The 23,589-nt window shown below is 36.9% G+C and overlaps 1 protein-coding gene across 1 annotated transcript in view; it reads right to left on the bottom strand.

Annotated features, from left to right (window-relative positions):
• Window positions 1-23,589, bottom strand: part of GPR158 (G protein-coupled receptor 158) — a 360,713-nt gene that overhangs the window by 319,034 nt on the left and 18,090 nt on the right. Inside the window, exon 2 of the mRNA XM_037125812.2 lies at window positions 9,699-9,804. Within this exon, the coding sequence (XP_036981707.2) occupies window positions 9,699-9,804 (106 nt within the window). The remainder of the gene's footprint in view (window positions 1-9,698; window positions 9,805-23,589) is intronic.

Below are 23,589 nucleotides of genomic sequence, written 5' to 3'. Positions count from 1 at the left end.
TCTAAAAAGACTTTCTCGTATAGTATCACTTTTCCCTATATACCCAAATTATCATCAATCCTTAAACCATATTAGAGAACTGGCTTATTTTCTTTAATATAACTCACAGGTATCATTCCATATTAATGAACAAAGAATGATATCATCATTTCAAATAGTAATGTAGTAATGTATTTTTTGGCCGCATCATAATTTATTTAGCCAATTTTTCATCATTGTGCATTTGTTTCCAAATTTAACTACAATACATAACACTAGGATAAATAGTCTAGTACATACATATTTATGCCAATTTCTGAGTATTTTAGGTAAATTATTCAAAGCAGAAGTAGAAAAAAACAAATAGAATAAAAAAGTATGCTCTTTTTAATGGTGATACACTTATAGCATTGTTCCAGAAAGTTCGATAACAATTCACATCCATATGAAAAAATGCATGAGAATGTCCATTTCGCAAAATCTTTATCAATACTAAACATTATTTGTTTTTACTATTTGCCAACCCAATAGGTAATACACTTGTGAAAGATATATGAAGACTTGTTTTTTAAGGTAGGGGTCATTTATTCCTATGTCTCAAAAATTAATGTATGTCATTTTAGTCTTTCGGCAAAGCTAGTAGGTGAAAAAATTGGAGTCAACTGATACATTTTTTGAGGTTGCAATGTGCAATTGTTTCCTTTGTTTTTATGAACAATTACTTTACTATTTTTAATTGAATTTATTGGAGGTACATTATTAATAATATCATATAGGTTTCAGGTGCACAATTCTATAATACATCATATGCTTATTGTACTAAGTGTTCATCACCCCAAGTAAAGTCTCCCTCCATCACCATTTATCCTTCTTATGGTATCCCCTTTACCCCCAACCCCTCTTCCTCTATGGTAATCATCATGCTGTTGTCTGTGTCTATGAGGGTTTTTTTTTACTTAATACTTTCACCTTTCTCACCCAGCCCCCCAAATTTTCCTCCCTCTAACAGCTGTCAGTCTGTTTTCTGTATCTATGAGTCTGTTTTTATTTCTTTTTAGTTTATTTTATTCATTAGATTCCACATGTGAATGAAATCATATAATATTTGTCTTTCTCTGACTGTCTTACTTCACATAGCATAATGTTCTCCAGGCCCATCCACACTGTGACAAAAAGGAAGATATCCGTATTTTTTTAGAGCTGAATAGTATTCCATTGTGTAAATGTACCACAGTTTCTTTTTTAATCCACTCATCTACTGATGGACATTTGGGCTGCTTTCTAATCTTGGCTATTGTAAATAACACTGCAGTGAACAGAGAGGTGCATTTATTCTTTTGAATCAATATTTCTGATTTCTTTGGATATATTCCCAAAGGTGAAATTGCTGGGTCATTTGGCAGTATCATTTTTAAATTTTTGAGATATCTCCATACTGCTTTCCACAGTGTTTGCTCCAATCTGCATTCCCACCAACATGCAGAATTTTTGCAACATCCTTGACAACACCTGCTGTTTGTTGATTTATTGATGATGGCCATTCTGACAGGTGTGAGCTAATATCTCACTGCAGTTTTAATTTGCATTTCTCTGATGATTAGTGGCGTTGAGCATATTTTCATATGTTTATTGATCCTCTTTGGAAAAGTATCTATTCAGGTTCTTTGCCAGTTTTTAGTTGTAATGTTTGGTTGTTTGGTGTTGAGTTGTATAAGTTCTTTATAAATTTTGGAAATCAGTTGCATTTTTATATGCCAATAATGACCTATCAGAAAGTAAAACTAAGAAAACAGTCTCATTCACAATTGCTTCAAAAAATTATAAACTATGTAGGAATAAATTTAACAAAGGATGTAAAAGACCTCTACTCAGAAAATTATGACACTGACAAAAGAAATTGAAGAAGATAAAAATAAGTGGAAGCTTATACCACGTTTATGGATAGGAAGGATTAACATCATTAAAATGTCCATACTACCCAAAGTTATTTATGGATTCAACACAATTCCTATTAAGATACCAATGGCATATTTCACAGAACTAGAACAAATATTCCAAAAATTTATATGGAGCCACAAAAAGCCCAAATAACCACAGCAACCTTAGGAAAAAGGAACAAAGTTTGAGAAATCATGCTATCTGGTATCAAACTATACTTCAAGGCCATAGTAATCAAAACAGCATAATACAACATAGGAGCAGACATGAATCAATGAAACAGAATAGAGAGAGCCCAGAAATGAACTCGTGCCTTTATTATCAATTACTATTTGACAAAGGAGGTAAAAACATACAATGAGGTAAAGATAGTCTATTGAATAAATGATGTTGGCAAAATTCGACAAATGTGTATAACAAAATGAAACCAGATCATCTTCTCATACTATACACAAGAATAACCTCAAAATGAATTAAAGACCTAAATGTTTGGCTTAAAACCATAAAAATTCTAGAAGAAAATAAGAGCAGTAAAATCTAGGACATTTCACATAGCAAAATTTTTTATGATATATCACCTCTGGCAAGGGAAACAAAAGAAAAAATAAACAAATGGGACTACATCAAGCTAACAAGGTTTTATACAGCAAAGAAAACCATCAACAACAAAAAAAGAAAATCCACTGAAGAGGAGAACATATTCACCAATGATACATCTGATAAGAGGTTAATGTCTAAAATTTATTTAAAAATTCAAATGACATATTTTTAAGTTCTCTGGCTCCCTCTAGAATGAAATAGTTTTCTTTAAATTTCAGAGAACTTCTGTCTTGGTGAGGAGTGCATCTGAAGCCCTAGAACAGTGCTTAGCATATAGCAGGTGCTAATAAATGTACATTGAATAAATGAAAAGAAATGCATTTTTATTCTATTAATCTATTAGGAAAGGTATTCCATGGAAAAGAAAACAGAGAAGCCCACTATACCTAATTAGAGAGGAGTAAACTAAAGTCAGAATTGGGGAGCATGAGACAGTGTAGAAATAGTGGTCTAGGATGTAAACAGAACCCAACACACAAGCTAGCTTTCACTGGGCATAAGAAAAAATATATAGTATTCTAGTATTTATTTGTTTGTTTGTTTATCTGTCTGTTTATTTATTTATTTTTAGTTATTGCAATATTTTTATTTTTTATTGTTGTTCAAGTACAGATTTTAAACTTTCCCACCAGAGATAAGATTCCCCTCTCCTTCTCCTCTCCCTATCCTCTCTCCCTCTCTAACCCCAACCACAAGGTGGCGACAGCCACTGGTGAACTCACTAACTTGTTGGAAACATCTTTCTCTGAATAAAATAGCCACCTTCCCCTTAACTGAGCACACCTCAGTACAGTTATTTTGAAATAGTGATTCCTAACCCTAGTTTTGGAACAATTGCAGAATATCTAGTTCAAATAACTGAGGAGCACAGTAAAAAACTGAAAAATATACTTAATTTCTATTAATTATAGAAAGAAGGACTATGTAACAAAAATCAAGGAAGTTAGGGCTTCACTACTTCAAAAACAAATAGGGACCCATATAGCAGTATAAGGACCTCTTTTGGCTAAGCTTAGTAAAGCAGGGATACTTGACTGACCAGAAGATGTTTAGCATAGAATAAAGTAGACTTAAAAGCTGACCAACAGCAGTCTTCAGATGTCTGAATGGCTACTACGAAGAAAAGAGTTCACTTTCTTTTCGTAAACTCCACGGACAAATCAAAAGCAATAGGGAGGCCATGTAACAACACCATGCACTGCCTCCATTTATTCAACCAATGCATCAGGCACTGTGGTAGGCACCAGTGCATACCTCATCATTGCCCTGCCTTCATGTAGGTGTGACTTCACATCATTCACATTTTGTATTGGTAATGAGAAAACAGAAAAGTTTTAGTATGAAAACAATGGAAATTTAAATATCTGGAAGATTACTAAAATCACTCGTAGCTACTCCATTTTTACTTTTTTCAGTGTAAAGAATTAAAATAGTTTGCAGGTTTCTCATTATTTATATTTTCAACTGAATTAATATGGTAGATCATAACAATGTTTTCATATGCCAAAATTCATTTCAATTTTATCCTTGAACATCCCTTAGTGCTTTTAAAGGCAGTGCTACTAATTTAACTATATGAGGAAATTGAAAAATTTGAACATTTCCAATAATCTGTGTGCTTTTTCTTTGCTATATACTAGCCATATTCCAGAACATAACTGTCCACTATATTGTCCAATATGGTAGCCACTAGTTACATGTGGTTATTACACATTTGAAATCAGGTTAGTGAGGTCAAGGACCTAAATTCTTAATTTCAATTAATTTTAATTGATTTACAGTTCAATAGCTGTTATGTGGCTAGTGGTTACCACATTGGACAGCACAGTTCTAGAGACAGGTGAACAATAATATTTGTAAAGCAGAACGCTTCTCGAAAAAAGAAAAGCAATAGTGAGACTGCAGTGCTCAAATGAAAAGTAACATACAGCTATTTCTAAATAATTTCACTCAGTCACACCAGAAAAATACTCTAAACCCTGAAGTAGCCGAAGAGTAATCTATATTCTCTATATAAGAGGGCTTTCAAAAGAGAATAGCTCCTGCTTTCTTTAGACTTTTGCATTAGATATCTTTTCTTGTGTTCTAAATGATATCCTTTCTTACATTTTTAACTTTTAAAAATATGTTTTTAGAGATTCATTAACATATCTAATAAAGTAGTAAGGACTTACAAGTAGATTCTCACCCAATATATTCAGTAGAAAAAAAAAGAGGTATTGGAAAAACATCTTAGAGTAGTACACAAAACCATTGGCAGAGCTCATGTCCCAGCCATGCCAGTGACTACAGACAGAGCAGTAAGGCTGATAACCTCCTGAAGTGGTCTCCAGAGCAGAAGACATAGGAAGTTAATTGGCAGTGAGGAGAAAATACTAGAACTTCTACTTACAGTGAAGTTTTTATGAAAAAAATAAGTAAATTAAGCTTTACTAATACTTAAGACTTGGATCGCCAAGAACGCCCTCAGTGGGTGCACATGTCATATGACCATAATGTTGATAAGGCACCTGAGGTGTCCTGAAGGAAAAGGGGGAGCTTCAAGATAAAAACACTGATAGTAGTTACTTGGTTCCTTCATTTGCTTTTAAATTTCAATTTCTTGCAATTTATACTTGACCATCTAAGTGAATTTATAGAGTATATTATTTAAAATTGTAAAATACTTATAATTCTTCATGAGATGCTGTGCAACCTGGAAAATCTTTTCCACATAAAGATTTTCTGATTATCTCAAAGTGAACTACTTGTGTCTAAACTCAAAGATTAGTTATGCATTGTTCTTTACAAAAAAAAAAGAGAAATGTTCCCAATTTGCTGACCTGCCCTGCAATGACAAGTGGTTGTCAGCAGTGTTTATACAGCAGGTATTTAAAAAATATATCTAAGCTGTTCTTTCGAAGGAAAAGTGACATTTAAATAATCCATGAGTAAGCCTTTTGAAGTGAACGTTTTGAAAATGGATATTTGGAAGTGTTTTCAGTGCTATGTGGGTTTTGTTGCCAAAAACTACAAATACTCACATAGCCATATAGTTTAAACCTGGAAATAAAATGTCCTAATTTGTTTGAAAATATCCCTTGTAAAAGTTGGAGTGAATTTTTAACTTATTTCCTTTAAAATATTAAAATGTTCAGCTTTTCAATTAGTTTGCAGGGACCAATTGACATCAGATAAGATGAAAAATTACCAGCTGTATTTCTGCAAAAACCTTTGCAAAATTGGTAGATCAAACTGAAAAATGAGCTCTGTGATTTAGCAAACACAGTCAGCAACTTACTTCTTCAATTTGAAATGACATATACTTGTGAGGGATTTTTTCTACTATGACACACATGAAAACTAAGTATAAAAATAAACTGAACTTAGAGACTTCTGAATCACTACATTACTAAGTATTAAACTAAGATTTTATTTTTTATTTTTTTAAAGATTTTTAAAATTTATCTGTAGAGGGGAAGGGGAGGTGAGAGGGAGAGAAATATCAATGTACGGTTGCCTCTCGTGGGTCCCCTGCTGGGCACTGGCCTGCAACCCAGGCATGTGCCCTGACTGGGAATAGAACCATGGTAGTTTGATTCGCAGGCCTGCACTCAATCCACTGAGCTACACCAGCCAGGGATAAACTAAGATTTTAAAATGATGAAGTACAGCCAATCAAAACACTCTCACTAAAAATTTTGCAAAAATTGCAATCAGTTGCATTGTTCACATTAAAGATACACTTATTTTATCAAATATAATCTACATTAAAATATTATTTCATCTTTATCTTCAACCTGATTACATTTTTTAATTTATAATATATAGAATATATAATAAAAGATGAATATATAATTTGTAGGTAAAAACATACACATACTATGGATGGATGTATAAAGCATTTTTACTAATAAAATGTAATCAGAAAGTTTCAAGGATTTTGTCCTTATATTTCCTACTTCAAACAATGATTAAAATATTTTTCTTATAATGGAAACAAAGCAAAAGAATACTTTTAAAACAAAACAGGCATCCATTTATTATAATGTTTTAAATACACTATTCTATAAGAGAAGACTTGTGTACTCAAAGCAAACAAGGATATGAAAACAGGTGAAGAATTATTTAGTTGGACACTGACAACATGACAGGCCCGTGCTGCCGTGAACCACCTCAGTTACATAAAAGCAGTCAGAAGAATCCTGCAATCCAGGTCAGGTTGTTGATTCAGATTTTGTTTTCCTGTGCCCTTCAAAAAATACTTAGTGGCCTCAGAGACTCTATAATGATCCATACCCACTAAGTAATTATTTTGCTTACAAACCATTCCATGCCTTTTAAAAATACTCCTAAGGCTTTTGTCATTGGTCATATACCACTTGCTCCCAACATCAGACTTGCTATTCTGGTTTAAGACACCTTGGAGGCTGAAAATCAACACACTGGAAAAATTTTTAAGTGAAAAGTTTGCCTCAGTTACAACCTTAAAATCGATAACGTCCTCTACCCTTTAACTAGAGGCCATCCTCTAACAAGATAAGAATGTTAAGCATTGGCAAGATAAAACCCACAGTGTACAGGATGACTGTCTCTGTTTCTAATGATATGGATGTTCTCAAAGGCTGGCCTCTACACCCCATAAATATGACTCAGGTCAATTACTTCCCAAAATAAACCAATTTACACAGTGACTCTTAGGGTCTATAATAGATTTGTGACAAGAAACAAAGGAGAGCCAGTACAGGTGAAAAATAACCTGAAGAAGAGATTTTTCTTTCTGTTTTCCAGAGCAATGAAACCTTCAAGAGAAGCCAGTTCCTAGTCTCCAACTTGCTCCAGTACAGGGAGGGAGTTGAAAGACTATTGCTGGTCACGAAACTAAGGATATGGTATGAACTGTTGCAGGTGCCCTGAGTAACCAGCACCAACTACAGGACCTTAGAGAAGCCCAACCAAAAAGTGTGAAGAATTGTCTGACGGCCCTGTGTGAGTCAGACTAAGTACCAAGGGCCTCGAGGGCTCAGCCCAGGACACCAAGATCTCCTACTCCCAACTCCAGTATCTGGACAGGTGAAGCAGGTAGAGGGATCCAGAATGTGTGTGTCTTACAGACATTTCAGTGTTTGATGATATTATTTTTGACCACTGGACCTCTTTCTATCACATTTTAAAACAAGAGTCACTGAACTGTGAGTTGTCTTGTACGATATGATTTTCTAGTTTTTCCTATAAGGTTAAAAAATTATATAACACTCTCACATGTAATCCCCAAAGTTAAACATTTCAACCTAATCTTTGTTAACTGGGATGGAGGATAATATTTTATCTTGAAATAACTTTGTTTATTTGAAAGCTTTAAAAAGAAACAATGCCCAGAAAGTTAGTAATACTGATGCAATAAAAATAATCTTTCAAAAGGACAAAAAGGTTCTTTCAACATGACTATCTAGTCAAATAAATAGGTGTACTATAAAGAAACAAAAACTACTCCAAGATTATCAGAAGCAAGCAGCAACTGTAACAAACTAAAGAAGAAATACCCCTTCGCTTCTAAATAGACTGCTTATTGAACCACCCAGGAATACCACTGAAAAAGGCTATACAGAAATAAGCACATAGAGATGACAGTCATGCAGAAAAAATTCCACGCTGACTAAAAGAGAAAGCTAAGTGGCTATATATCACTCGCATGGAGATAATAATCAGGCTAATGATATTCACCAGATCAGTGACTGAAATTCATATCTTTAGAAATGCCAGAATCATCCAAAGGGAAGTGGATACTCAGAAATGTTCAAAGCTATAGGAATAAGTAGAGAAAGAAGGTGAAGAGAGGATCTTGACTGAGTTGACATGACAGAAACATTTCCTTGCATGATTGAGTCCCACTTAGGGGGAGTAAAGAAAACGAGGGCCATGTGGAGGCATGTAGAGATGTGGGAGAGGATGTGGGCACGTGTAGGAATGTGCACAGGGTATTGAGGATGTGGGGTCATGGGGATATGATGAGAATGTGTGATGAATTTAGAGGTATGTGGAGAATTATGGGGGATTAGGGGATCTAGGGTGGAAAGGTTGAGGGATATTGTGGTAGGGAGTATGGGGGCAGGTGGAGGTGTATGTAGAGTGTAGCGGGGAATGTGGGGAACAGCTGAAGAGCATTTGAGAAGTGGTGGTGGTATGAAAGTATGCAGGACATGTGGGGGATGCAAAAGGAAAACATGCAGTGGGTACATGTACATGCATGCATAGCTGTGTACATGTCTGTGCACTGTTTTTATTTGTGTACTGGCACAAATAAGGGTTTATTGTTAATTTTCCTTTGATTTAACATTCCTTACCTTAAAACTGTACAACCATCTTTCACAATGGGCAAAAAATAAAGATGTAGATTACTGCAGTTAAGGAAATATTCCCTCTATTTTAAATAAATCAAGCTAACTTTCCTCACAAATTCATGAACTTACAGTTGGGAGAGCCCAAGTATTTAAGATCAGGAACTTTGTTGTACATTTTTTCTTCAGGTTTTGGGACCTCAGAAATAGATTACTGAAAATGAAATAAGGATGTCATCACATTTTCTGTCTGAAACTAGAACAGAAAAGTGAGCCTTATTTCCAGATGTATAACCTCTGTGCCTGTCCCTAACTGACCATAATCCCATGAAAGAAGGCATAGATAGAAACTAAAAATTTGAAATACACACACAAATATACACATTTCCTTTATAGTCCCCTGTATTGAGTTTTCTCCTTGTTTTCAGTATTTTCCTGCCATACTCTCTCCCTTGCTTTTCTAAAAGATGGCAGTGTGTTTGAATGAGTAGCATCAAGGTTTCAATAAGCATCCTCTTCTGTTAAAATATGCATAAGCAGGTTGCCCAATCCAGGATTGGTTTTTTACTTCATTGCTATTTTCATTTCCAGCCTCTTTTCAAGAATAGGGTTAACCTTTGAATCACACCAAACTTCCCGACATGATTTTAGTTTCTGCCTTCTCTTAGCCTCCAAATGAACAGTTATTTGCACAAATTTAATTTCCTACTCTTTTTTCAGTTCATTTGGCAACATTCAGACCTGCATAAGAGACTTTTTTCCAGTAAGATGCTTCATGTTTACTTACCCACACAAATATAGTAAATCATAAGTAGTACATTTCTGAGCTTCTGATGTCAGAGGGCTTTATTTTTGTGTTCTTACCTCCGAATTGTTAAGGTGGCATTTGTGAGTTCCTGAAAACCAGCCATCACTCGAACACTGGTCAATGTCCACTTTCTGAAGACTTATGTCCACTTTCATGACACCCCTTAAAAGCACAGAAAGATAAAAAGAACAAATTAATCTGAGCCTTCATAATTTCTAACTCTGTATTCTATCCTGGAAATCAGACAAATCAGCATAAAGAATGCACTAAAAATTTTCAAACTGCCCACTCATATTCAACTAAAGTATACCAAGTGAAGATAAAGACACAATAGGGCAGAAATAATAGTATTAGTTTTATTAAATTCCAAAGGCAGCAATTCTCTATTGCTCCTTGTCTTCAGCCCCTCTCTCCCATATAATGCCTGTCACTTAGTAGGTGCTAATAACTATTTGTTGATTAAATGAACCCAGACAGTATTTCTTTGGACATGACAGCAAAGTTGACCCTGAAATAACACCTGCTCCCAGTATCCCTTTATAAAGTAAACAAAAATGAAGTCCTCATATTATTTCTTTTTCTATTCCTACTTCCCACTGAAGACCCAGGTTGGAGAAATTTGGAGGTGGATATCAGAAGGCAGAATATCAGACAATATGCACCTCTTTCCTCTGATTTTCTATAGTGATAAGTTTAAATAGCTCTTTAGGTCTCCCAGTGTTACACACCAGAGTTTTGCATCACCTATAGAGATGCCAATTCACATTTTTCTTTTAAATCAGGAGACAAAACAGTGCATTTCACTTAGCCATTTAAGAAAAGTCACTAAGAAAGAGAACTCACAAATTTGGAGCCAAAAGCACAAATCAAAGAAAGCCACAACTTTATCTAAAATCCCTCCATTTTTCTCCAGTCAATCTCCCTACATTTCCTAGGGTCCCTCTCTCCTATTTTTCACCACCACCAGAACCACTAGGAGCAGATGCAGCAGAAATATCTGTCCTGCACTCATATTGCATCTGGACTTGAATGAAATCAATATGCTGTGTCCTGGGCCCTGAAGCTTCTTCACCTTTGCTGTCATTTTTCACAAACTTGAGTAAAATATAAACACCCCACTAAAACCCATTAAAAGTAAGAAAAAATACATTTTCAAGGTCCCACACCCCCAAATTAAACTATTTTCATTACAATATTATTAAATATGTACAAACATAAAGGTAGGCTTAAAATCTTTATATCATAGCTCTCATAACTACAAAACCCCTGCACAAATTATAAAATAAATGCCAACAAAGCTATAAAGCCAACAAAATTTAATGTAATAATACTGATTTATAAACACCAGTGATTATGTTTCATCAACCTAAATCACCTGTCAGAACAGGAATTTCATACTGACTGCTAGTTCAAGCAAGCCTATTTTACCACATGTTATGACTCATTTTTTTTGTTTCTTGTCTCCTAAACTACTGTGAATTCTTCCAAGAGAGTAGCTTAATGTCTTTTTGGCTTCATTTCAGGTGAATAAATCATTTACTTTTTTAGGCAGCATTATTAACCTATGACAAAGTATCATACTATGTAGTGTTAACATGCTAAAAAGAGAAAGAAAGTAAACAGGAACACCAAAACTTTCAGTCAGTATGTGGTGATCCAGATGACCCAATATGTGTAAGTTAATTTTTCAGGTGAACACTGGAATGAAAACCAAAAATCGATCAGAGAAAACGTACAAATCCTTCAGAGAAATAGGCAGCAGTTTGCAAGTACTATTATTAGAGACCATAATTTCACAAAACAAATGTTTGAAAAATAACTGGATTACAAATTAACTTAATCCCTTACCCAGTTCATTCCTTTACTCTTTCAACAAATATTTATTGTCTGGTATATACATATCACTGTAATAGATGCTATGTAGGTGAACAAATAGGCCCTGCCCCCAAGTAACACCAAAAGGTATAATACAGTTTTTAAAATATCAGTATGTTTAATAGAGATAGGATTCTAAATTTGGGGAACTGGGGGTATAGCAGGGCTTCAATAAACATTTGTTGACTTGTTGACCACCTTCACTACAAGAACTTTCAATAGAACTATGTTCTCCATAGTTTAGAACAATCATTCAAGCCCATTAAGGCTCTACTTTATGCTCTTTAGAAAATAATATTTATTCTTTTATTAATTAAATAAGTATTTATTTACTGCCTACTATGAGCCAAAATTGTTTTGGGCCTCTAAAATACATTAATATGCAGGGCAAAAAAAGTCCCGCCTTCCTTGAATTTAACTCTAGTGTGGTGTTCGGAATCACCTTGCCTGGTTTCAGGAGTGGTAACCACCGCCCCCATGGCTAAGGCTGAGTGAGCGATCTTTGGACCATAAGCCACTAAGGAGACAAAGCTTATCTCCCTGGCAGGAGTACCCCTTCTGATCCTTCATCCATAACTGGCCCCCAATGCTTGATCAGTTAGCTAATGACGGGTAAGATTCCCTAAGGGGGAACCACCTAAGACAGGCATGATCATGTGGATGCCCTAGGGAAGGACTTGGGGGCTATGGAGAAAGGGGGTGATGGACCCTGGCCCCTCGGCTTTGACAAAGCCTGAGTCCTCATTCTGTCTTTGAGAAGTCTCCTAATTTCTTGGCTGTCTTGCCTTCTCTGCCTAACTTAAGCCTGAACCAATGACAGAGGGCAGTGCAGCCCTGTGCTGGAAAGGGCAAGCTCCCCAGGTGATCAGGCCTGAGAAAGGATATGTAAAATCCTGTGAAGCCTGCTTTGCTAAGAATGCTCTTAATTAAATAATAAAGGCCCAAGCAGGAAATGAGTTTGTTTCCCAAAGTTTTGTAGTTTTTTAGCTGATAGACACTGACTCAGAAGCCCTAATAATTCTTTGTATCCTATCTATCATTTGATCCTTACTGCCTGACAATGATTAATAAGTTGTACCTGTACTCCTGCGCAAAAATAAATAAATAAATAAATAAATAAATAAATAAATAAATAAATAAAAGCCTGTCTAGGCAAGGGTGCCAGCGCTCTCCCCTTGAGAGAGTGGCCAGGCTGCTCCAAGGTGCTCCCCCCTTGAGGGAGTAGCCATGCCGTCCCTTTTCCTCCACAGGACTTGGTACCATGTGAATGTATCTTATCTCATCCATAATAACTCGGACATTGTGAGCCTGTGCATGAGTCAGTGTGGGATAGAAAAATAATAAGCTATATAAAATACATAAATTATGCCATATATCACGTAGTAAAAAGTGCTAGGGAGAAAAAAGTAAATTTAAAAGACGTAATAAAAGAAGGGTAGGTCACATTCTTTTTTAAAAGGGTAGTTAGGATAAGACTCACAGAGGTGAGATTTCTAACTCAGTTAACATTCCAGGTATTATTACTGCAAGTTGGTACTCACACACTTAAGTTATCGGGCCTCTTCAGTGACAAATTTCCTGCTAGACTACTATTGTCCACAACATTTTAGTATTCTGTTAACATCATATTTAGAAAGCATTTGTAAGTACTAAACTAATAAAACTAAGCATTTCTATTTGTTCCACAATCAGTAATAATGAGGTCAAGCTTTCTTCAACTATCCTGCTACACTGAAGAGTGTGGTTGCAAGACAGTAGAAATCCTGAACTCTACCAGCTAGTTCAGGGACATAGCTAATTTGGGATTCCAGGAGGCTACAAAGACTCTTCCCTGAGAAAACTGGCTGAAGAAATTGGTATCTTAATCACTGAGAGTTTTCCCTCTTGATTTCTGGTTCATACATAGGAACCAAAACGTCAGCGCATACTTTAAGCTCAGCTCACCCACTTTCCTGAGCTCCGTGCAAATCCCCACAAGGTAATGAGGCCTGTGTTTACCAGCTGGGATTTCAGTGCTGACTCATCCTCATTAGCGCCTCTGCCTGGGTGCCTGAAGACTTACAAAACTCTGGAGGGTGCATTGACTTCCTGCAGGGACACTGGAGGTTTGGGGGATTGAGTGGGATGAGAACTCTCTCTTTATGAGGAAAAATACACTGCTGAAAGCAACACAGGCGCAAACATGAGCTCCCACTGTGGACAAATGTTAGACTCGGCTGAAAACCCGTGCCTGGTGCTTGTGCCCAGCGCCTGTGCTCTTCCAGCGTGCACCTTGGAGGTAGAAGGGCTGCCCCCACATCCCGTGAGGGAGGGCTAGCACTGCCGTGAGGAAGTGGCTGCTGTTCCTGGGACAGAGAACAGGAAAGCCAGGGCAAAAAAAAAAACAAAACAGAAATACAAAAAACGTGAAAAGTTGTCTCCCGAAAGTGGGAAATACAGCAATAGAGCAAATAATATCCCCCAAACACCAGGGTGTTTAGCTGGGCTGCACACCAGCCTTTTCCTCTACTTGTCTGACACCTAAAACACTCAGACTTGCAATTCCCATAATTTACAGAAAGCTCTTTCCGTAAATGGGCTTCCCATCCTCCCCATTACCTGAATCGATAACCCATATATGAAACTCACCTCCTATCAAAATGATTGCCAAGTTGCCTAGATTTCACTCCCAGCATGATTTTGGTCTCCTGAATCTTTCCCTCCACTTCTGCTACCATTGCCTTGGTTCAGACCTTCATCTTCCATGGGGCTAAAAATTTTAATAATAGTTTATTGTCCACCATTGCTCCAGGTGAAGATCCTAGTTTGTAGGTCATAAAGTTTACATGGCTTAGGGTCCTACTTTAAAAAACAGATATAAAATCATAAACACATGCTTATATCACAATATGACCTCTGGGCATACATCTTTGTGTTATAACTGTCAGTTGGGTAGTAAGATTCTTATCAGAATGTCTATACCAGGATGGCTGACAGTAATTTAGCTATATATGAAAGTGACTACAAAGGCACTTTAATATTTAGTATTACTAAACACAGGCTAAATAACCCAGAAATTCCCCATAACCGATTTCCAAAAATGCCCACAGCCTCAGCTATCCTGTAATGGAGGCAAGTTATAGTAGAAACAGACCATTGCCATTAAAGTAGCTTCCTTTTGCAATTTTTGCTAGAAACAGTGGACCACAGAACTCACTGCTTTTGCTCATTCCAGGACTCTTGAGGCAGGTCACAATGCAAACAAGGGGCACCGGTGCTTGAGCATCATGCACTGCTATCTTCAAAACAAAGGACCTGATCCTGACAGTTGCCTGTTCAAAAGCAGTGTTTTGCCCTGGCTGGTGTAGCTCAGTGGATTGAGCGCGGGCCTGCGAACCACAGGATCGTGGTTCGATTCCCAGTCAGGGCACATGCCTGGGTTGCAGGCCAGTTCCCTGCAGGCCAGTTCCCAGCAGGGCACGCACAAAAGGCAACCATACATTGATGTTTCCCTCCCTCTCTCCTTCCCCCTTCCCCTCTAAAGATAAATAAATAAAAATCTTTAAAAAAAAAAAAAAAAAGCAGTGTTTCCCACTCTCCTAAAGAATAAAAATCTAAATTCTTTGGTATAACATTATATCCCAGCCCCACCACTTCTAACTTTTCCAACCACTCTACTGCATATGCTTTTTTCTAGACCATTCAAAACTGCCTGTGAGTCCTAAACATTTGTGGTCTCAAAATACCATTCCTTTATAGATGCTGTGTTTTTATACCTAAAGGCCCTTGGCCTAAACTGTGCTTTATCTATTATAATTCCTACCTAACTCCTTTCTAAAGTCTTCCATGAACTCCAAGTCTGATTTAAAAGCCACTTACCCATTCTCCCATACTATGTTGTACTTAGCTTCTTCCTATGACTTATTACACTGTATTATAACATTTTATTTTTAATCATTTTTTCCATCAGACTAAAATTTCATGGCCTATGTCTTTACCTTTTCCCTTAGCTCCTAAAGCAATGTACTCCCATTATTAACCTTGAAGAAATTGAAAATAATGGAGAGCAGCAAGGAGTAGCTAAATGAACAATGAGAGAAAGAGAGAGGTTGATTGAGAATACCCAATTAAACTGAAAACTATCATGAACTGCTATAGATGAATGAATGGAAAGAAAGACTAGATAGGTTGAAGAAAAGTTTTGAAATTCTGCTTTTGATTCTTACCCATGTTACTTTGGACAATAATCTCCCACTCCATCACTACAAAAAGAAATTGATGGTAACAGCACATATAATCAATATTGATGGGGCTCCAGGGCAGAAGTGATGCTAAAATAAAGAGTCAGTAAAAACATGCTGGTAGACCAGCATCCATCCGTCATTTACTCCTAACAGCAGATAACTGTAACAGAATCTGGTGCCTAGAAATGGGTTGCTGACATGTAAAAAAAAAAAAAAACCTAAAATATGTGGCACTGGCTTTGGGACCAGAGAGACACAGAAGCTGGAAGGGCCTCAATGAAATGGTTAAGAAAAGTGGGAATGCGCTGGTGAGTCATGAAGGGCAGTGAGAAAAATTGTATTGATGGCAAAAGAAAAAAAACCTTGGTTACATAGCAGGTGGAGAGTTTGCCAGCACTGTCAATGGTTAACGAATGAATTTGTGGATCTGGCTAAGGAAGTTTCTAGGCAAAATACAGAAAATTCTGCCGAGTTTTTGTAGCTGACTGCGATAGAATACAAAAAAAGGAAAACATAGGTTAAAGAAGGGTCTGCTTAGTTTTGCTTTGTTTTGGGCTTTAAAATTTTTTTATTACAGTAAAATACTGCATACACAACACAAAATTGGCCAGTTTAACCATATTCAAGTGCACAGTTTAGTACTGTTAAGTATATTCATATTGTTGTGCAACTGACCCCCAGAGCTCTTTTCATCTTGCATAGCTACAATGCCATACCTATTAAAGAGTAATTTCCCATTCCCCATTCTGCCCAGCTCCTGAATTAGATCACCATTTTCATTTCTATCTCTAAGAATTTGACTGTTCTAGGTATGATGTAAAAGTGGGTTCATACAAAATTTGTCTTTTGTGGTTGGCTTATTTCATTTAGTTAAATGTCCTCAAGTTTCATTCATGTTGTAGCATATGTCGGAATTTCCTTCCTTTATAATGCAGTACTATTACATTGTTTGTAATTACATTATATTATTATATTTTCTTTATTCATTCATTGATGAACACTGAGTTTCTTCTACCTTTTGGTTATATGAATAATGCTGGTATGGAGCAGCTTACTTTTGAGTAAAATTTGGAGGATATGTTAAAAAGCCATAATTTGAAAATAAAACTGTTGCACATTTCCAGTCTCTTCTAGCAAAAGATTCTCAGAATATGTAAATTCTGGAATAACCTCAATGAATCTGTATAATGCTTTGTGAAAACCACAGAAAGGTCTAAGACAGTGTCTCATAGAACCTTTCAGCTTGACTTAAGGACTTCAAATGTTCTTATGACTATGTGTCATAGATCCTAACCCTCACTGTTAAATAGTAAGGATTCTAAGATTCTCCAGGCTTTATTGCACAGTCATCACAGCACCCAAGACAGGAAACTGCCTATCTTAAAGAAATCTATAAATGTGGCTACTGTCTAATGGAATCAAATCGAGTAAACTTCATAGAAAATCCACACATTTTCCAGTGAATAGCATAAAAGGAGCATTTCCCATGGCAGGTAATTCACTTTCTTTTTTAACATATACAAAATATTTATCAAATATTTACCAAAAATAAACCAGAGATTATATTTCACGGAGAACCTCAAATGCCCAAGTATCAATGTCATACACACTATGTCATAAGTCATAATAAATTAAATTTCTTAAAAGGATAGCTTAAATATATCTCATATTTTTGGAAAATAAAAACCAATTTCTAAGTAACCCTTAAGTTGAAAAGAAATTAATAATTACTTAGAATTGAATAGCAGTGGAAACACTACAAGTAAAATACTATTTTGGTACATATATAAAATAAAAATAGAAGGAAATTTTGTTGCTTTAAATACCTGCCCTGGGTGGTGTGGCTCAGTCAATTGAGTGCCGACCTGAAAACCAAAGGGTTCCTAGTCAGGGCACATGCCTGGGTTCAGGCCAGATAACCAGTAGAGGGAGCACAAGAGGCAACTGCACATTATTTCTTTCCCTCTCTTTCTCCCTCGCTGAAAATAAATAATAAAATCTTAAAAAAAAAATACTGTATACTTATCAAGAAACAAGACTTAAAAAACCCAAATATTTAATTTAAAACGTGGAAGTGAGGCAGCTTCAGTGCTTCACAGAAAATAATAAAAATTCAGCATGAGTGAACAACAAAGGTAGAGGCAGAAGTAGGTGATATGAAGAACAAAATCATGGAGGAAAAGAACAGAACTAAAAAATTAGTTCTTTGCCACACACCTAGCACCAATATTTTGGTTTTTAAATGCCATTCTCTAGTAAAATAAATAAGGATTCCTCGGAGAAATAAATGATTCTAGGTCTATGGCAGGAAAAACACAGCTAAACTATCATCTTCAAAAAATAAGGACAAGGGCATGTCAAAATAGACATACAAGCCAACTTAAAAAAGTTCCCAATTGCCAAAACTGGAGCAATTTGAGCATCAAAATAAAAAATGATAATTTTGGATTTAGGGTTGGGAAGATGGTGACAAAGTAGAACAGTGCAGATTCCACTTCCCCCTACACACGGGAGAAAAACCTGGCCAACCTACGGAAGAACAGAGCAAACAGCCAATAGTACCCCAGCATATATGAAAATAAGAAACCAGAAATTGTAGCACACACTGAAAAAACAGACACTAAAGAGAGTGCTTCAGGACAATAAAGTCCCAGGGACCAGCGCAGACAGTGGGGCTGTGGCAGCTTCCACCAGCGCCTGGCGCCCAGAGCCCAGCGCTGGGTCTGCCACAGACTCGTTGGGAGTGGTGGGCCTGCCACAGAGTCCTTGGGAGACAGCCAGGTCAACTGCTCCCTCCCTCACCAGCCAAGCAGGGTTTGAGCAGCACCGAGAGAGACCTAGTTGCTTGAAGTTGCAGAGAGGGGAATAAAGACAAGAGGCAAACACACATGGGCCGTGATCATGCTTGGAGTCTGTGGTCAACAGCTTGGGAGAGTTGAGAGCCTCACAGTGAGGAGCACTGACCCATATAGTCACCAGTCTGGCTGGAGAATTGGGCTGCACTGAGCAGAAGGCTTAAGTAGGAGGAATTTCTCAAAAAGTAAAACTGTTTGGGGGATTCTCCTGTAACAGCCACTCGGCCTACTCCCCACCAAGCCAGGCCAAAGGCCCTGAGTTCCCCCATAGCACTGGGAAGGGTTCTGCCCAAACCCGTAGTACCCAGGCAGCCTGGCAGGGTGTGTGCCCACACCCCAGCCCACAGCGATGACCCCTAGAAAAGAGTGCTCGGAAGAAGACCTGGATCCCCTGTGTGGGGTGCTAGGGAGAGGAGCCAGACTAGCTCTTGGGAGAGTGCTAGTGAGACTGGCTGAGTACACAATGGGAAGGGAGAAAAGCCACACCAATTGCCCCTCAGCCTGCTGCAACCAGTGAGACCAGGAAAAAAACAGTTTGGCCAGTTTGAAACCAACAAGAGGGGTTTTTTTTTTTTTGGTTTTGTGTGTTTGTTTGTTTGTTTTTTAAGTAATCTTTCATTTTTTTTATTTTATTATTGTTTTATCTTTCAGTACCTTTTCCCTCTCTTTCCTTCTTTCTTGTTTTATTCCTTCTTCCTTTCTTTCCAAACTTATCTCTTCTTCCTACCTTCTCCTGCCTTTTGTTTGTTTGTATGTTTTTTACCCACAAGTGAGACAAAAAACTTGGAACTTTGAAAGGATCAGAGTTGAACCCAAAGAGAGGGCATCCCAACAGTAGACACAAAGAGACAAATTTCACTTTGCTATAGCAGAAAAACTACAAGTTACTGCATATTTGTATTATTATTTTTTCATTATTCTTACATATTTTATTGTAATAGTATCTTTGTATTTCTCTTCTTTCTGTATAGTCTTCTTTGCCTTGGCTGGTTATATCGTATAATATGACAGGTTTCCCCTGTTCTCTCATCCACAGTGTATTGCTAATTTACTATCCTTTACGTCACTTGTGTTCCTTTAGCACACTACTCAAAATTCTATACCCCCTATTCATGTTATCCAGATCACATAGATTCTGTCATATGATTGTTGCTCTAATATTGTAAATAATAGCTGTTCCATACAATTGTAAATACTTCACAACACCCTTCCCAGATTTTAGCCCATGTCACAGTTTCCTGAACTCTATTACTGTAGTGGTTAATTTTATTCTCTCACACACTACACCTATTTATTATCCTTTACTCTCACCTTATCTCAGTATCTGACCTCCCACAACCTCAATACTTTCTATATCCAACTCACAAGCCTTCCGTCCCCAACAAGAGTCTTATCTTCTTTCCATCCTTTCTTAAAAGTGGCTAGTTGGGTTGAAGAGTACAGTTAACACTATAAATTGCCAAAGGATCTCCTATCTCTTCTCTACTGGCTGATACTGTAAATATGATAGAATACTCTCCTGCTGTCATAAATCAGTTTGCCTTCCCCTCCAACTAATCACACAAAAAAAGAGTGGAAGCAGTTAACACCAGGATACCCACTGGAAGAGAAAACCTAACAACAAAGGAACCACCAACAGATAACAACAGAAGAAGGTGAAGAAGGAAGTGGAAACCACACAAACCTCAATCCAGAACCTATCCAGAAATACACCTAACTAGTGGAGAAACTGCCCAGTACAAACAACTGAACAAGAGCAAAAGAGAATCCCCAAAACCTTGTACACATGGAAGAACTAGCTTCAACACAACCTGCCCTCACCAGCACAACAAATTACAATAGGTGGTAGACAGAGGGACCATCAGTTAACCAGCTGGTGGGAAGGACCCTCAAAAGAAAGATCCCAGAACAATCAAAACCCAAAGACAAACACAGAGCCAAGTTAAAGGACAACCCAAGACCAGTGAGCTCGGGAGATCAAGGAGACTACACCACTGAATCTCATAGGTATTATACCACAGAAGTTCACACCATAAACCCGAGGAGCAAGAACAACTCAATTTAAGAAGCTGAAACTAACAAGAAGAGTCTTGCAAACTATGGGAAGACAAAGAAACAATCCCCAAATGAAAAAAAAGGAGGAAGCCTCAGAAAGAATGTTAGATGAAATAGAGGCAAGTCAGCTATCAGATATTGAATTCAAAGCATGGGTTATCAGGAAGTTTAAAAAGCTCACAATAAGCTACCAGAAACTACAGGGGAACTACAATAAACTCACTGCAAACTATATCTACATGAAAAAGGAAATAGAAACTATCAACAAGGGCCAAGAGGAAATGAAGAATACAATTGCTGAACTGAAGAACACAGTAGAAGGAATCAAAAACAGGATCAATAAAGCAGAGGATCAGATCAGTGAGTTGGAGGACAAAGTAGAAAAAACTCCCAGAAAGAGCAAGAAAAGGAAAATAGGCCCAGAAAGAATGAATAGGGATTAAGAGAAATGCAAGACAATATGAAATGTAATAATATCCGAATAATACAGATACCAGAAGGAGAAGAAAAAGAGCAAGGGACAGAAAACCTATTTGAAAAAGTAATCATGGAAAACTTCCCTAATTTGACGAGAGAAAAAGTCACACAAATCCAGGAAACACAGAGTCCCAATCAAGAGGAACCCAAAGAGGCCCACTTCAAGACACATCATCATTAAAATGGCAAAATTCTAAGACAAAGAGAGAATCTTAAAGGAAGCAAGGGAGAAACAGGAAGTGACATACAAGGGAGCCCCAATAAGGTTAGCTGCTGACTTCTCAATGCAAACACTCCAAACAAGAAGAGAATGGAACAAAATATTCCAAGTAATAAGAACCAGAGGCCTGCAACCAAGGCTACTTTACCCAGCAAGGCTCTCAATCAAGATAGAAGGCCAAATAAAGACCTTCCCAGACAAAAGAAATCTAAAAGAATACACCTCCACCAACCAGCTCTGCAAGAGGTGCTAGAGGAACTGCTCTAAGGAAAGGAAAGAGAGAGATGGAGAGGAACACAAGTACAAAAATGGCAATGAATAAGTACCTATCAATAATAACCTCAAACATAAATAGATTAAATGCTCCAGTCAAAAAATACAGACTAGCTGAATGGATAAGAAAGCATGACCCACACATATGCTGCCTACAAGAGACCCACCTCGGGACAAAAGATTTACACAGACTAAAAATGAAGAACTGGAAACAAATTTTCCATGCAAACGAGCAAGAAAAAAAAGCTGGGGTAGCAATACTCATATCAGACTAAATAGATTTCAAAAAAAGGGCCATAAAGAGAGACCCAGAAGGTCACTTCATAATATTAAGGGAAGAATCCACCAAGAAGACATAAACTGTAAATATATATGCACCCAACATAGGAGCACCCAAATACATAAAGAAAATCTTAGAGGACTTCAGGAAAGATATTGACAGCAACATGATTATAGAAGGAGATTTTAACACCCCACTGTCAAAAATGGACAGATCTTCCAAACAAAATATCAAAAGGTATTGTGGCATTGAATAACGCCCTAGAGGAAGTGGACTTAACTGATATATATAGAGCCCTTCATTCCAAAGAAGCTAAATACACATTCCTTTCAAATGCACATAAAACACTTTCAAAGATAGACCACATGATAGGACACAAAACAAGCCTTAACAAATTCAAGAAAATTCAAATCATACCAAGCATTTTCTCTGACCACAAGGGACTAAAACTGGAAAGCAACCCCAAAGGAAAAAACCCAAAACACTCAAAATCATGGAGATTGCAAAGTATGCTATTAAACAATGAATGGGTCAAGAATGAAATTAGAGAAGAAATCAAAGAGTTTCTGGAAACAAATGAAAATGAACTCACAACAACCCAAAACTTATGGGACACAGCGAAGGCAGTTCTGATATGGAAGTTTATAGCAATACAGGCCTACCTAAAGAAGACAGAAACATTTCAAACAAACAACCTAACCTACGCCTGCAAGAACTCGAGGAACAACAACAAAGACAGCCCAGAGCAAGTAGAAAGAAGAAAATTACCAAGATCAGAGCAGGATTAAATGACATAGAGACTAAAAGCACAATTCTAAGGATCAATGAATCCAGGAGCTGGTTTTTTAAAAGGATAAACAAAATAGACAAGCCTTTAAGCACGCTCATCAAGAAAAGAAGAAAGAGGACTCAAATAAACACAATCAGAAATGAAAGAGGAGAGATTACATCTGACACCACAGAAATACAAAGGATTATAAGAAATTACTATGAAGAACTGTATGCCAAAAAACTTTAAAACCTAGGTGAAATGGACAAATTTCTAGAAAAATATAATCTTCCAAAACTCAATGAAGAAGAAGCAGAAAGCCTGAACAGACCAATAACAGCAGATGAAATTGAAGCAGTAATCAAAAAACTCTCAACACAAAAATCCCTGGACCAGATGGTTTCAGAGGAGAATTCTACAAAGCATTTAAGGAAGAGCTAATATCCTTCACAGACTATTCCAAATAATCCATGGAGATCAAGTCCTTTTCCCATTTTTTAATCGGATTGATTATCTTCTTAGAGTGGAGTCGTGTAAGTTCTTTGTATATTTTAGAGATTAAACCTTTGTCTGAGGTATCATTGCCAAATATGTTTTCCCATACAGTTGGTTGTCTTTGTAATTTAATACTGTTTTCTTTAGCCACACAGAAGCTTTTATTTTGATGAGATCCCATTTGTTTATTCTTTCCTTTATATTTCTTGCTCTAGGGGACATATCAGTAAATGTTGCTGCGTGAAATATCTGAGATTTTTTTGCCGATGTTCTCCTCTAGGACTTTAATGGTGGACATACAGAACATCCAGAGACACATGAAGAGATGCTCAATATCGTTAGCTATCAGAGAGATGCAAATTAAACCTACAATGAGATACCACTTTACATTGGTCAGGATGGCTATCATAAACAAAGCAACAAAC

Source organism: Artibeus jamaicensis, unplaced genomic scaffold (genome assembly GCF_021234435.1).
Source record: "Artibeus jamaicensis isolate MK-2021 breed Jamaican fruit bat unplaced genomic scaffold, CSHL_Jam_final contig_867, whole genome shotgun sequence".
Taxonomy (NCBI): domain Eukaryota; kingdom Metazoa; phylum Chordata; class Mammalia; order Chiroptera; family Phyllostomidae; genus Artibeus; species Artibeus jamaicensis.
This window is presented reverse-complemented; position numbering and strand designations above follow the sequence as displayed.